Source organism: Gopherus evgoodei, chromosome 8 (assembly GCF_007399415.2).
Source record: "Gopherus evgoodei ecotype Sinaloan lineage chromosome 8, rGopEvg1_v1.p, whole genome shotgun sequence".
Lineage (NCBI taxonomy): Eukaryota > Metazoa > Chordata > Testudines > Testudinidae > Gopherus > Gopherus evgoodei.
This window is the reverse complement of record NC_044329.1, coordinates 52,980,760-52,996,436: the sequence shown is the minus strand read 5'-3', so window position 1 is coordinate 52,996,436 and position 15,677 is coordinate 52,980,760. Positions and strand designations below refer to the sequence as shown.

General features: G+C 49.6%; 1 protein-coding gene across 1 annotated transcript in view; it reads left to right on the top strand.

The window, feature by feature from the left end:
• The window catches only part of ASTN1 (astrotactin 1), a 223,923-nt gene that overhangs the window by 90,143 nt on the left and 118,103 nt on the right, over positions 1-15,677 (top strand). Inside the window, 7 exon segments of the mRNA XM_030573045.1 lie at positions 914-954; positions 956-986; positions 989-1,058; positions 1,570-1,648; positions 1,650-1,680; positions 6,738-6,887; positions 7,466-7,633. Of these exon segments, the coding sequence (XP_030428905.1) occupies positions 914-954; positions 956-986; positions 989-1,058; positions 1,570-1,648; positions 1,650-1,680; positions 6,738-6,887; positions 7,466-7,633 (570 nt within the window).

The following is a 15,677-nucleotide window of genomic DNA, read 5'->3' as shown; positions in this document are numbered from 1 at the left end:
AGATTTCAGTAAGGGGTCAGATGGAAGGGGGAAAATGTGGTGGTATTCTGTCCCAGCTCTGTCCTCATCCCCAAGCTCCATCTACAGTTCCAGGACCACTGGGTCCATTTACAAAAATGATCATCAATGAGATAGTTAACTTTGATGTTTATATTGTCATCAGTAGTCTTCAGTGTCAACACCACGTTGATGCAAATGGAACTTCTCTTGAATCACAAGATCTAGTGACAACATAGCTGTCCTCTGATCAGGTTGCAAAGTGGCTACAGGTTGTGTAGGTGGAATTTAAACTGTATTCCTGGGAAGTCCAAGGATGAGATTTTCAAATCTGCCACGTTGTGCAGTGAAAATCTCTTGTGCAGCTTTGAAAATCTCAACCTGAGCCCTGTAGAACTCATCAAGATGATGCTGAATGAATTGGGACTTCTCCAACACCCAGCCTAAGAGGTAGTTTTTCTCAATGGGGCGAGCTTTAACCTTCCTCCTTGTCATCCCTGGCTCTTCCCAAGTGATTCCTTCCCTTCCTCCACGCTACAGGCCAGACAAGGAGTTTCTCCTTGCTTGTTAGATCTCACCCTGGTAGCAATGCATTGGCAGGGCTGATGGAGCTGCAGTAGGTGGCATGCTGCTGGTCGGAACGGAGAGGGCTCTCCAGAGCCTGGTGTGAACAAATTTTGTCAGCCCATGCACCTTTGAACTAGAAGAAACATCAGTTTCAACCCGTGCTCCCTTGTCCCCCTTAGGGACCCTGGTCAATTTCGCTGGCTGGGCCACCATCCGAGGTGTTGCTAGTGCTCTCACCCAGATGCTGGGAAAGAAATTGGATCCTGAGAAATGAATTCTCTCTCTTTCTCTCTCCCTCCTTTTTTTGTCTTTTCTCTGAAAGTTTTTGCCTTAAATTCTTCCTGCTCAGGAAGCGACAATGCCAAGCTGTCCTTGATGAACAAGTACAAGTGATAACATCATCGCTACCAGCCCCGTGGACTCCACCACCAGCAAGCTACCCTGTTGTCTCACACCTCCAGTAGCCAGCGGAAGCGGATCAATAACAAAGCACGGCGGTACCTGTGACTCCCTGGGGCTGGGGAGGCAGTGGGGAGTTCTGTTCACCAGCGGCACTTAGGCCTTGTCGAATCGAGGATTTTGCCTTCCCACCTCATCCGGCTCATGCAGGCAAAGTCACAGTCCTCCAGTTTCCGGCAGCAGTAGTCTACCAGTACAAATAGGAGCGTTGTCCATCTACAGCAGAGGACCATCCTCTGACCACTTAAGAGCCAGCATTGGTGATAGCAGTGGGCAGAGCTCAAAAGATCCTGAGGTTGGGTCACCTGGGCAGGTGTCTGTGCCTCTGTTTCCCCTCCCACCCCTTGTCTATTTACATGGTAAGACTCTTCAGGCAGGAGCTGACTCCTAGTATGCATTTGTACAGCACCTGGCGCAAAGAGGTCCTGATCTCTGGCACTTCTGCAGTGCAGGTAACAACAACCAATGAGAGATGGCAGTGGCTCTGATGGGGGGAAACGTGCAATTGTTGGAAGTGATTCTATCAATCTGTTAGATTGTAGCTTACGCTGGCTCAGCATTTCTGAACCCCGAAGGAGATTCTGGGACAGAGGCTGACAACGACCCCCAACTAACGTTTTATACGGGACCCATCCCGGAGCAGGCGGCGCAGCAGAGGTATGAGAGTGTGTGGTGGGTGGTGGTGGCGGGGGAGGGTGGTGCGGGGGGAGAATGGAGGTTGAGAATCCAAAGCAGATATTCCTGCAGGGGCTGGACCTGAGTTGTGTCTAGGGGTGTTTTCACATAGCAGGGCTATATCCAATGTGAAGATGAGAAGAAATGGAGAGTTAGGTAAGTGCTCAGGGCCAAACCCTGATCCTACTTAAATCAGTAACAAAAGCTCTTCCTGACCCTTCATCGAGGCTAGGATTAGGCTGTTAGTCCAGCTGTCTGGTTGCAGTACCCCCTATACCAATAGTCTTCTAGTTCCATCTCCTTCCAAATATGTAACCCAGACTCGGGGGGCATCCTCTTGTGGGACGTCCGAATTCTGTTTGTCTCATCAGGCTTCTTCAAATGGCTGTGTACCGCAAAAGTGCACTGTTGTAGGTTCTACATGAAACATTGGCTATGGGCATAGATTTTCCATTGGTGTGATGGTGGTCAGAACTGAGAATGAAACTAAAATCAGGAAGTGCTGATTACTAGTCCCCAGCCAGTCTGCTGGCCCCATGGAGCTGTTTGGGAGATCTTTTCAACTGAGGATGAAATACATTCAAATTTTGCTGCTGGCATCTCTCAGGATTTGTTGTATATTAATGAGTAACGGGCTTCAAAGCTTGGCTTGTTAGCCCCTGTGCCTGCCTGTTCGGTGTCTTACTGCTGTTATTTTAATGAAAACGTCTACAGCACAAAGGGGAAACCAGATGGAAAGATTCTATAAATACACTGTACCTCACCAGCGATGGGCTGTATGTAAACATAGAGGAGACATCTGTGCCTGGCTTAAAAGAAGGAAGAGAAATGATTATAAAAACCAAATGTTTTTCTATGTCAAAGTAAAACGAGGCTGAACTGTTAACCGACCATGTTGTCCCTAGCTAAAATGAAGGACCAGTTTTCTCTTACCATTAGCTTCTCGCTCAGGAACTGTAGATTCTCTTCCCCACCCCCCAATGCACCCTTTGTCCTTCGCTGTGATGCTAACAGCCTGGCCTGCGGTTCTCTCCTTGGGACACCTGAACTTTTAAAATGAGCACTCAGCCTTTCATTCTATTGTATAGGTTCTTAGATTGCAGCAAACATGTGACTAACGTCGTCTGTGTTATTTGTTCTCTCATCCCCTCCCCAGTGGGAGAGGTGTGCAGTGGACACTTCTTGGTTTGGTGAGATTGTTACTTTTGGGGTATTTTTATACATGTTTCTTTGTGTTTGTTGTAGAGAAGGCAGGTCGAAGACTTGGAGTGGAAAGTGGGGAGCTTTGTGATGGTCCGTAGTTCCTGGGGATGTTCATTCCGCAGTCCCAGACTGGTGCCCAAGGCACTTCTGTCTGCTACACAGACATGCTTTGCCCTTCTTGCAGGGAGTTCTGGCATGCCTGAGGAATAGAGTTGTAGACCACAGTTGGCATCCCTGAGCTTTAGACAATCATTTAGCTGTCCTGTGTCCAGATCATGGACTGCCTTGGAGATAAGGACAGGGACCTTGAGCTTGACTTGCTGTTTTCTGGGAAACCAGTGTAGAGAGTAGAGGACCAGGTTTGATGTGCTCGTGGTTTCTGTGTTGCTTGTGTTTCTGAGGAATGCGGTATGGTTGTCTTACTAGGTGGAGTTTTCCTGAAAGTGCCACAGGCTTCTGCCCAAGTATATCACACTGCTGTAGTCATGCCAATAGGTAATGAAGGTGTGAATAGCATGTTATTGTCTGCCATGATGGGATGGAGTCTCCTAGCCAACTGGAAATGGAGGAAGCATTACTCACGGATCCTGCTGTGTGATTGCTTAGCATCAGCGAGGAATCCAGGAGCACTCCAAGTCTAGGGACTGAACTAACCAATTGTAGATGTGTACTTTGAACCAAAGGAGACCGCACAATGGCTGTGAACTCTTTATACTGCTCTCCTCTTCCCACCTCTGGCTTGCTCGGGTGCATCCTTCAGCCAGCTGCTCTTCACTTACGAGCTGATCTCATCCAAACATTGGGCTAATTGGTGGTAGCGGTGTGGTCGTGTGTGGCGAAGGGTAAGTAGAGCTGTGTGTCTGCATATTGCCGACACTTGCGTCCATATCATCTGACCAGTTCACCTAGTGATTGCATGTAAAGGCCAAAATCAGAACAGGTTCCTGGTGGAACTTAAACAAGAGAGGAATCTGGTGGTGGAGGCATGCCAGAGTCTCCAGGTGGCTGGCTGAAGCAGGAGCAGATGCGGGCTAGAGTAGGGGCATGGAAACAGGCATGGGTAGAGCAGGAGCCATCGCTGAAGCAGGGACAGTCTGTTGAAACTACCAGCGGTGGGAATGCTTCTGGCCAGACAGTGACATCAAGCAGACTGGAGAACCTGCTTCCTTTAGGAGCCTGTATCCTTGCCTTGGGGTCACCTGGGTGGGTCCTTGCTTGTGGATTGGCTGAAACCTTGTTGAATGGCATGGAGCCTATCCCAGGACCTGCAGGTAGTTGCCTCTGATGACTAATCTCACTGTCTGGCTCAGGTGTGACACCCCTGGTTTTAACAAGATTCAGGCTCAGAGTATCACAAGGAGCAGTTCCCCATCACGTCTCCGCTGGGTGCCTCCTACAGGAAGGACCCAGAGCATCCTAGTACATTAGTCTGGACCCTGCCACACCTCTCAGGCGGGACAGCAGAATCTCGCGGTCCACATGTCAAATGCTGCGGAGAGGTCCCAGAAGGACGAGAGTGGATGTCTGCCCTCTATCTATTGACAGCAGGAGATCTTCCATCAGGGCTGCTAAAATGGCTTCAGTTCCATGTCCTGACCTGAATCCAGATTTTGCTGGGTCTAGAATATTAGATTACCTAGTAGTCAACCTTCTGCTACCTTCTCTGTGAGCTTGCTCAGGAATGGGAGGTCTAATGTTGGGCAGTTGTTGACTAGGACTGAAGTGTCCAAGGTGGATTTTTCAGCATTGATTGGGCTACTGCACGTTGAAGGAAGAAGGGAAAATTCCTTTTCTGCGTGAGGGCGTTGGCGGTTTCAGTGAGGACCAGTGCCAGTTACTCTGACTGTTTCACAAGCCAAGAAGGGGATGGGCGGGATTCACAAGTTTTGGGCTGAGACTCCGTTTGGGTCTCCAGAACTTCCTGATGAGAGAATGTGCTGAAGTCTAGGATGCAAGAGAGCTGTTTGTTGATGGGTATTTTCTCCTTGTCTTCCTTTCGCTGAATACACAGGCAAATGTCACTGTTTTTAAAGTCAGGGCTTTTCTCTCTTCTTTTATTTTCTTCTTGGGACAACTGAACTTGTGAAGGGAACACTCAGCCTTTCAGTCCACTCATTGGATGAGCCTAAGACTTCACTTCCATTGCAAGCAAATCCCCGTCTAGGCTCCGTTAATTGACTGATTTCTCTTTCCTCCTAGGAAAAGTTCTAGACTGAAACTTCCATGAGATACCTTGGTGATGGGCATAGAAGCCATACCCTGGCATGTACCTGTTCAGCTTCCCCATATTCACCACCGGATTGTAGCAATTGAAAGATGCAGCAGGTTAAATTCAGAGCAGGAATCATTTGAGACAGGTCCCTTTGATAAAGAGCCCGTGGAGGCTGACTCAGTCTTTGACCTTCTGAGACAGGTGAACTCAGCACAAGTTTTCTCAGTGAGCGAGTCCCTTCAGATGAGAGAATAAAAGCCTTGGATGTTAATGATCTTGTGGTGCCTATTCATGGCGAACTGAATCCAAGAAAATTACCAGAAAGAAAAACAAACTGAGTACTCTGTTTCTCTTCTTTTTACTGAATACTTGGCCATGTATCTCTGACTTGCTGGAAAATGAAGGCATTTTAGTGGTCTTTTAGAATGCATTGATGCACACAGCAGTGTTGTGAAGGAACCTGAACTGTTATATGTGCAATAAAATACAGACAGTATAAAATACAGACACTGTTTGACGAAGTGAAGAACAATCCTCCATGACAACATAATGGGCTAAATTCTGCTCTTTGACGTGTATAAATTCAAAGTGGCTCCATTGAACGACCTCATTGGAGTTGCTCTGGATTTCCGGTCATGAGAATGAGAGCAGAATTTGGACCAGAAGAATTTGTGGGGGAGGGAAAGACCGATCTCCCGAAGCACCTCCTCCCTTCACTGTAGGGCAGTGTGCTGGTTGTCCAACTTACTGCTGTGCCGCCTCCCAGAAGTGGCTGCGTTTCAAGGATGAAATAGTGGTATATGGTGTAGTTTGTGAAGTATATTGGGGTGAGAGGTGCTATACAGGCCTAAGACAGAATTCTATTTTGTGAAGCAAAGCCAGCTGGTTCCTCTAGCAACATGGGTCCTGTGACTCTTAGCAAAACGGCATCTTTTGAGCCCTCTGTGCCTGCAGCCTTTAAGACTGCTCGCACAGCTCTGAAAGGTTCTAAGAACTGTGAAGCCTCAGGCTGTTAAAGCTTCAGGTTTGATTGTGCTAGCTTTCAAGCAGCCCAGAGTTGACTCTTCCCCTGCCAGGGCATTGTACCAACTGTCAGAGAGATAGTAGGTCAGAAACTGCAGGATGTCTGACACCATGAGGGCGGACAGAGGCTGCTGCTTCTGAGCGTATGTTTGAGATAGGGACAGATCGACCAGCTTTCCAAGCCTGGAAGCCTGGAGTTAAACGCTCCGTGGAACGCCATTCGTTACCCGTGGGAACTTGAGTTTACAGACGTGTGGGCTAATAACCAAGAACTTTGCTGCTTGTGGAACCAGTTTCAGGGCACAGCCACTTTAAAATCAGCAAAGCTGCCCTCCCCCACCACCCAATACAAGACAGGGACTAATGCAAACTCTGTGGATTGTGGTCCCTTTGATCCTCGAAGGAGTGAGAGTGGTTGAGAGGAGAGGGTTTCCCTGGGAAGATGAACCCTTCAGGGCATTCTCTGCTCTGACTGGTGAGGAGGTGAGAGTGGGGGATCTAGGAGGCTCCTTGGATTGTGTTCTAGAGGCGGCAGCATAAGCGGCTGCTGCGGTGGCTCTGACGTCTCTGCCGTTGGTCTCTTTGTTCGGTGCTGTTCCAGTGGGCTCGCCGAGAAGTCCCGTCAACAAGACCACTCTGACCTTGATCAGTGTAACCAGCTGCGTGATCAGCCTGGTGTGCTCATCCCACATGAGCTGCCCGCTCATCGTCAAGATCACCCTGCACGTCCCGGAGCACCTCATTGCCGACGGTGAGCGTGCCCCCCCCCGCCTCCACCCACACAGCTCTGCCCTCTGACCCTCAGGCAGGGGGAGTCGGCCAGGGAAATTGCCGATCTGGCTGGGTATGGAGCTTCCCAGCCTAACCCTTGGCGTCACGATGGGTGCATAGTGCATCGTGCTGCCGAACGTCATTTTGTCAGGACTAGGGTTGCCAACTTTGGTTGGCTGAATTCCTGGAGATTTCATCATATGACATGATCTTTAATTTGAAGATTAATCTTTAATTCCTGGAGACTCCAGGACAACCGTGGAGGGTTGGCAACCCTCAGGACTCATCATGAAGCTGACAGCCGAGGAGAGCCTGCTCTTTGGGAACCCCGTCCGAAATCATGGGCCGCCACAGGGGGAAGGGCAAGGCCAGGGAGGCCCCTGTTCTGGGACATCATCCCCAGAGCACAGGGCTGCTTGTGTGGGGAAGGGTTATTCCAGTTATGATTTAAACTGGCCTGTGGGATACCTGTAACTGGCTTGTGGGAAGCTTGGGGGCTGAAACTGGTTTGAGGGGAGCTCTGTGTCCCAGGCCTTCCAACTTGTGTTTCTCTTGCAGGGAGCCGCTTTATCCTGCTGGAGGGCAGCCAGCTGGATGCCAGCGACTGGCTAAACCCTGCCCAGGTCGTCCTGTTCTCCCAACAGAACTCCAGCGGGCCCTGGGCACTGGACCTCTGTGCCCGACGACTTCTTGACCCGTGTGAACACCAGTGTGATCCAGAAACTGGTAGGCAGGATCGGCAGGGACGCCAGGGTAACTTCCCTCACCAGCAGCACAGACTCCTGCTCGCTGATCTCTCCGGGTTCGGATGGGCCCCCTGGATTTACCAGCCGGTCCGGAGATTGGCTGCACGGGCTGACTCAGCCATTTGTAGGCTGGTGGCCTGTGTGATAAGCATCCTGTGCCAGCCCCATAGTCCAGTTAGCCTGTTTGTTTTGTGGTTAACGTTTTTAGCACAGACCTAGAGATTTTTCTGGGTCTGGGTGGCCCAGGTCAGAAAAGAGTTCAGTGATTTGCATATTTAAATTAGATCCCTGATTTTTCCTCCTCCCCATAATTGATTATTCACTGAAAGAGAATCCCTTCTTTCCATCCCCTTCCCCAAATTGCTGGTGAAGAAGGCGTTGAGACGGCACAGGCCCAGGGGTAACTGCAATCTGAGAGAAATCCATGCATTCCCCAAATGAGTTTTTCATGCCACGTAATGGCAGCTGTATGGCTAAAGCCCCATGTAACACTTTGAAACTTTGCTCGCTATTGTCTTGCTGCCCCCCCTGGAGAAATGTAAGAACTGCAGCATTGATCAGCAGGGTGAGATAAGGATTGAATGGCAACCGTCACTCAGGGGCTATAGCTTGCCCTTGACCCTCCTCCATTTCCTTTCACCTATAGCTGTAATTTGGTCACGCAGAGCTCTAATCTCAGGGGATCTAAAGAAGGACATGGAAGAATTTGGGTGTGGACGTGGCAGAAGTGCAATGGTCCCACCTGCAAAAATGGGGTGAAATAACCAACACGCATCATTTACTGTCTGCCAGCAGGCACAATGCCACTGCAGGGATATGGGGATACCGACCAAACTACTGCTGCGCAGGGGAACCCAGGGCAGTTGTGGCTGCCTATACTGAGACCCGCAGTGTGGAACCAACACTGTACTCATTGCAGATGCCAAAGAGTCTAATCGTAGAAACGTAGGGCTGGAAGGGACCTCAAGAGATCATCTAGTCCATCCTGCCGGGCTGGACTAAGTATAGGTTCATGGGTAGAGAAGGCAGTCCCTGAGACAATCTTACCGAACGTTTAAACTGCATCCAAAGGGGAGCAGGGCCCTGGCCCTGGTTGTGTGCTAGTGGTGGGTGCTTTGTCCCTTGCACAGTGGGTTTGTGGGCATGAGCTGGAGTTTGCTTCTCCTCCAGGCTGCTGCTTCATGGCTCATGTCTGTGATTCTGCTGTTGTGGTACTCGTTCCTGCCCCCTCTCTCTATGTCTGCCAATGGCACTGGGAGCGACTGGTGTGTACTGATGTCGGGACATGAAAACCTGCAGCTGCGGATGTGCCGGGGGCATCTGGGAGATGAGGGGAGGCACTGAATCAACACAGCCACCTCTGCTAGCAGGGCTCCTGAAGGGGCCACATCCGCAGGCTGTACTGCTGCCTCTGACAGATCCCCAGGAGGGGCAGCTGCAGAAGCTCTGCTTGGCTTCCCTCAGGCTGAATCCACCTACCAAGGCCATTCATGCCTTGTCAGTACAGGGACTGGGAACCTGGCCCAGTGAGGACAGAGGGAAGGGTAACCAGAGCCAGAGGAGCTTTTCTAGGATGAGATCTTCACAAGCATGTGGTGTTGGTCTAACTCTGCTCCCATTGATGGGAATTTTACCGCTGAAGCCAATGAGAGTAGTGGGAGGTCAGCCCTGAACAAAATCCAGTCCTTAATTCCTTGATGTAATGTATTGACATTCAGCACCTTCACACTGATTTGCTGTTGATTTATCAGCTTATGGGCCAGATCCTCCGCTGACGTAAATCAGTGTCGCTGCCTGGAAGTCAGCTCCATTGAACTTCCTGGAATTGGAGTGAACTCAGCGGAGATCTGCCCATTTCAGTACCTGAGGATATATCCGGCCATCTATCCGTCCCATTTATAACACGCGTCATCATGCCAGGCATCATGAAAAACTCATGTAATCCACACACTGTGATGGACATGTCTCTAGCCTCTGTTTGCCAGAAGCTGGGAGTGGGCGACAGGGGATGGATCACTTGATGATTACCTGTTCTGTTAATTCCCTCTGGGGCACCTGGCATTGGCCACTGTCGGAAGACAGGATACTAGGCTAGATGGACCATGGGTCTGACCCAGTATCTTACTTTCTTATGATATAAATTGCAAAGATATTTATAAGCTGACTTAGTGTGAGACACAACTGGTCTCTGTCCAGAGCAAATACCTAATAATTTCTGTAGTTCTTAGATATAGACAGACTTGAGCTGAAATCCTGGATGCACATACGCCTGAAATTGGTACATATGAAGAAATTGGTGTTGGGTTGCAACTGGAATTCATCACTTTAAATCATGTACTTCAAAGGAGGAGCAGGCAGCAGAGAGACATAAAGCAGGGACAATAAGTGGTATCATCCTGGCAAGGAGATGGGGCTTGTCTACACAGTGAAGGCTATAGCAGCCCAGATATGGCACCAGAACTATGCTGCTGTAACCCTGTAGTGGGGAACCAGAGGCGAGGTTCCGTTGCTGCAGGAACTTCACCTCCCTGAGCAATGGTAGCTAGGTCAATGGACACATTCTTCCATCGACCCAGCTGTGTCTACACTTGGGTTAGGCTGGCATCGCTACATTGCTCTGGGCTGTGGATTTTTCACACTCCTGAGTGTCATAGCTGTGTTGACCTAAGTTTTTAAGTGTTGCCCAGGCTGTAGGTGCACCAAGGTGTTTATACTTGCCACCGGTTTTGGAAGAGTGCTCTCCTCTGGGAGGGATGCCATCCTTCCACCTTCATTGCAGTGAAAACATCAATTCCCCCCCCCCATCACGTTTTACCTGCAAGTAATGAGCCTGAGAGTCTGTTGTCGTTACTGAGCATCAATATCCAACAGGGTCATCGTCTTTTTTTTAAATCCTCTGTCTTACTGCATGCTGTGTTGCCCAAGCGCGCATGCTGTCTCATAGCACTACTCTGTTGGATGTCTACCCATAAAAAGCTAAGCTCACCTGGCTTTGTAGCTTCCAACATTGTCTCGGGGAAGCAGGCCTCCCTGCTGTCCCTGCAATTGCCTCTGTTCCTTGCCTTTCCCTCTAGTGCAATGATCAATCCCAATCGTATTACTGGCATGTGTCTCCTTTCCCCTTGTGCCTCGGCTGGGTTCATTCCCAAACATGCTTCTCTGTTTGTTTTCCCTGTTGGGTGTCATCTGATTTACATGCCTTCCTTTCCTTGTCAAATAGAAATGGAACAGCATTTTACAGCAATTAGAGGCCAAACTCAAATCTCAGGGTCCGGATGTGGGTGTAAATCTGGAGTATTGCTACCATCTCCAGCAGAGTTGCTGCAGATTTACACTGGGGTAACTTGAGTGACTATAGTTTTTGATCTGTAACGTGAGATGATCTGCATCTCCTTGGTCGCTGACCTGAATATTTTGGCAGGAAAGTTGTCATGGGCCAGATGAGTGTAAACGGCTTTACGCTGACTTCAGCGGCACTGGGCCCATTGACCGCAGCTGAACACTTTCTCCTCTCTTCTTCGAGAGGTGTCCCTGTGGGTGCTCTGCTCCAGGTGTTGGTGCATCCCTGTGCCTTTGCTTGGAGATTTTTACAGCACTACTTGTACCGGTCGCGCACACGCAGAGCCTGTCCCCCCGCTCTGAGTTTACCTTAATAGTACGCGTGCGAGACCGGTCTCCTCAGTTCCTTCTCTACCGTCCCCGGCCTGAGACAGAGCTCAGCAGACTCGTTAGAGACTTTTCTCTTCCTTCGTTCATATACCTTCCCTCTCAGTTAGTTTGTTACCAGTAGTAATTCGATAACATTTTCCTGTCTTTTCTCTCTAAAACGACAAAAAAATATTTTTTTTTTCCTTCGTTCCTGTCAGAGGCAGCCGCTTCCGACATGCCTGGCTCCCCAGGCTTTGAGCACTGCTCTAATTGCAATGATGCCAGCCCTCTTTCAGATTGCCATTCAAAATGTATAAAAGATTTGGGGAAGTCACACATCCCCCCAAAATGTGCCCACTGCGGCAAACTTAAATCCAGGGCACGCAAGGACAGGGAGCTGAGATTAAAACTTCTCCTCCTTCAGTAATCTCTAGGGTCTGCTTCAGACCCGGACGCCGACTCAGCTACATGCTACAGCCCCCCCGCCTCAAGGAAAGACAAGAAGACTGAAAAAAACCAGCACCCTCTCTCACCCGCAAAGAGTTCTTTGTGGGACAAGACTTCTCAGGGCAGGTCTACAGCCTCCCTCTCGGCGCTTCCCTGGCTGAGCAGTTTTGATGCGCCGGGCTTCTCCAGTGCCGTGTGAAACCTGCCTGTAGCTGCAGAAGCAATGCCGACACATGTTGACATGCCTGATCCCCCACAGACTATTCTTGCTCTCCTGGCACTGTCTCCCACTGAGCTGACTGGAAATGAAACAATGCTCAAGACACTGGGGCAGAGGAACCTTTCTTCACAGCAGATTCCTCTTGCACAGCCCTCACCTCACAGAGGAGCTCCAGCACGGCAGTTTACACAGTTAAGGGACCTGCTGGTGTCACTTATCCTGCAGTCACCCCTGCTTAATGCTCCAAATGCTCAGTCAGGGTCCGCACAGCCTTTCTCTGGTGATGAGGAAGCTGGTCTGCAGGAGGAGTTTTCACCATATCAAATCTCCCATCCTCAGTCCCCAATCAATAGAGGTCATAGAAAAGTGACGTCGTCATATTCTCAGGATCCTGCCCCATGGAGTGTGAATCCCTGGATGACACCACCCATGCCCTTCCCACCACAGTGGCAATATTGGGCTCCATGGGCATCTTATCCTTGAGACCACACTCGCTATACCACCACAGCAAGGTGTGACACCGGCCTGCCACTGCTGGCTGACGAACCTGCCACTGATGTAAGGGTCCAGGCAGCACCATCATGACCTGCCTCTAACCCAGTGGACCCACTTGTTATGCCTGATGAAACCCTACTGCTTCCTGCCCCATCATCTTCAGATGACTTCTCAAAATTTCGAGATCTTTTCAGAAGAGTTGCAAGTGAGTTAAGCATTAGCTTGGAGGAGGTTCCTGAACAGCAGCATGAGTTAATGGACATCCTGCAACCCTCTTCTTCCTCTAGGATTGCATTACTGATCAACGCAGCCCTTTTGGAATCTGCTAAGGCCAACTGGCAGACTCCCATTGCAAGCCTACTAACTTGTAAGTGAGCGGACTGCAAGTACCTCATCCCTTCGAAGGGCTTTGAATTCCTTTTCACTCACCCAGTGCCAAACTTGCTGGTAGTAGACACAGTCAACCAAAAGACCAAGCACCAGTTTCCCCGCTCCACCCCATCTGACAAGGACAGTAAGGGATTAGATCTGCTCGGACATAAAGTGTATGCATCTTCTAAGTTACAAATTTTGCAGTGCTAATTATACTGCCGTTCTGGCAAAATATAACCACAGAAGGTACAATGAATTCATGGACTTTATTGATGACATTCCAAAAGAAAAAAAGCCAACAATTTACATCTCTAGTTTCCGAGGGAGAAATCATGTTATGTACTATTCTTCAAGCAGCCCTCCATGCAGCCAATACTGCAGGAAGATCTACTGCTACAGCAGTTGTCATGTGCCAAGGTTCATGGCTCTTCTCCTCCTCCTCCTGTCCTTAAGAGATCCAGAGTATCACTGAAGATCTTCCCTTCAACGACGACAAACTCTTGGCCTTCACGATGAATGACATACTTCACTCAATGAAGGACTCAAGGGCAACTCTCAATTCAAACCCCTATGACCAGAAGGTGACAATATAGATATCAACCTTGCTAGCACCCACGCTACCCCGCATGCACCCAGCAATTCCATGGGTCACATGAGCAACAACAGCAGCAGCAGCAGAAATGCCAGAGACCCAGATACCAGCATCGCCGCCTGAATTCTTCGGTAGCATCTCAACCCCCTCCAACTAATAAGCAGATTTGAAGCCTTGGTCAAAGGTATAGAAAACAACATTCCCACTTCAGCGCTTACATCCCATGTCCCTATTTTTGGACACTGCCTATGGCCATTCTCCCACCAATGGCAAAACATTACCACCGACAAATGGGTTATTGAGGTCACAATTGGCTTTTCCATCCCTTTCATATCCTTGCCTCCCACCTACCCTCCCCGTCCCTCTTCAGGGACCTCTCTCACGAGCAACTGCTCCTCCAAGAAGCAGAACACCTCCTTCTATTAGGACCAGAGGAACTCGTGCCTGAACAACCAGGGCTTTGGAGTGGAGCCCAGAGCTGGAGCGTGGAGCAGCTTTGGAGCAGTGGAGCTGCAGGTTTTTGCCTGGAGCTGGAGCGGAGCTGGAGCACAGCCTCAAAGCCCTGCGAACAACACAGAGGAAAAGGGTTTTATTCCCATTATTTCTTAACAGAAAAGAAAACTGGGGAATGGTGACCGATTGTCGACCTCAGGAGGCTCAACACATTTATCAAAAAGCAAAAGTTCAAAATGGTTACCCTCACCGCCATAATCCCAGCGCTGGAGCAGGGCAATTGATTTTCAGCCCTTGACCTACAAGGTGCCTATTTTCATGTGACTATACATCCAGCCCACAGACTTTTCCTTCATTTTACCCTCAGCTCAACACATTTTCAATATGGGGTGCTACCCTTCAGCCTATCCACCATCCCCCTAAGTTTTTTCCAAGCTCCTAGCCATAGTCACAGCCTACCTTAGGAGACAAGGGGTCATAATATTTCCTTACCTTGAAGATTGCCTCCTCAAAGCCACAACACTCGGCGAAGCACCTCGATTCACGCAGCTCACCATCACTTGCTTCCTCTCCCTTGGCCTACAAATAAACGAAACCAAATCCACATTATCTCCTACCCAGCACCTGGAGTTCATAGGAACTCACCTCAATTCCCGGACGTTCATAGCATCTCTTCCCGACTGCTTCAATGCCATAAAGCTACTGGCCACGAAACTTTGGCAACAGTCCTCAGGTCACTGCTCGAGACTGTCTACAACTGTTAGGTCACATGGCCTCATGCACTTTCATGGTAAAAAATGCACGACTATACATGAGGTGCTTCCAAACTTGGTTGGCCACTTTTTATAAACCGAATGTACATGCTCTAAACAAGCCTCTATCCATACCCTTCAGAGTCAAAGACTCTCTCCTATGCTGGATAGTCCCTCCAACCTCTGCTCTGGAGTCCCCTTTCTACAGGATGGATTTCTGAGTGTATCCGACTGTGCTACCAGATAAAGAAAGTTACCTCTCCTGCCAGCATCAGAACTCACTCCACTAGATCTGTGACTACCTCCGTGGCTTACCTACGCAAAGTTTCTCTGGCTGACATTTGCAAAGCAGCCACTTGGTCATCTGAACATGCATTTGTTAAGCATTATGCCCTTACTCAAGGCCCTCTCTCTGATACACGATTAGGCGGCGCTGTATTATCTACCGCATTCTTACCAAATCCGAAGTCCCTACCTCCTTGAGGTACACTGCTTTTCAGTCACCTGGAGTGGAACACCCACCAGGACACCACTGGAAGAAGAAGAGGAGGTTACTCACCCTGTGCAGTAACTGACATTCTTCGAGATGACTGTCCCTGTGGGTGCTCCACTACTCACCTTCCTCCCCTCTACTTTGGAGTTGGGGTAGCCTCCGTTGGAGAGAAGGAACTGAGGAGACCGGTTGCACAGCCTCAAAGCCCTGTACTGTTAAGATACACTCAGAGTGGGGTGGGAAGCAGGCTCTGTGCGTGTGCGACCGGTATGAGTACTGCTGTAAAAATCTCCGAGAGAATACACAGAGATACTGTAAGCTATCTGCCCTGGGTTTGTTCCAGGATCACTCCACCCAACCACATCTCTTCCTTCAGTTCTGAGTTGATGTAGTGCTGGGGCAAGCTGCCAAACTGATCCCCCTGCCGATTTAGCCATGAAACAGATGAGCAGTGGCAACATTAGCTCCCCGGCATTGTGACTTGTTCCCGGCCAGGGTGGATGGCAGTGCAGTCTCCATGCCTGGGCCTCTCTGAGAGGGGCCCAGGTAGAA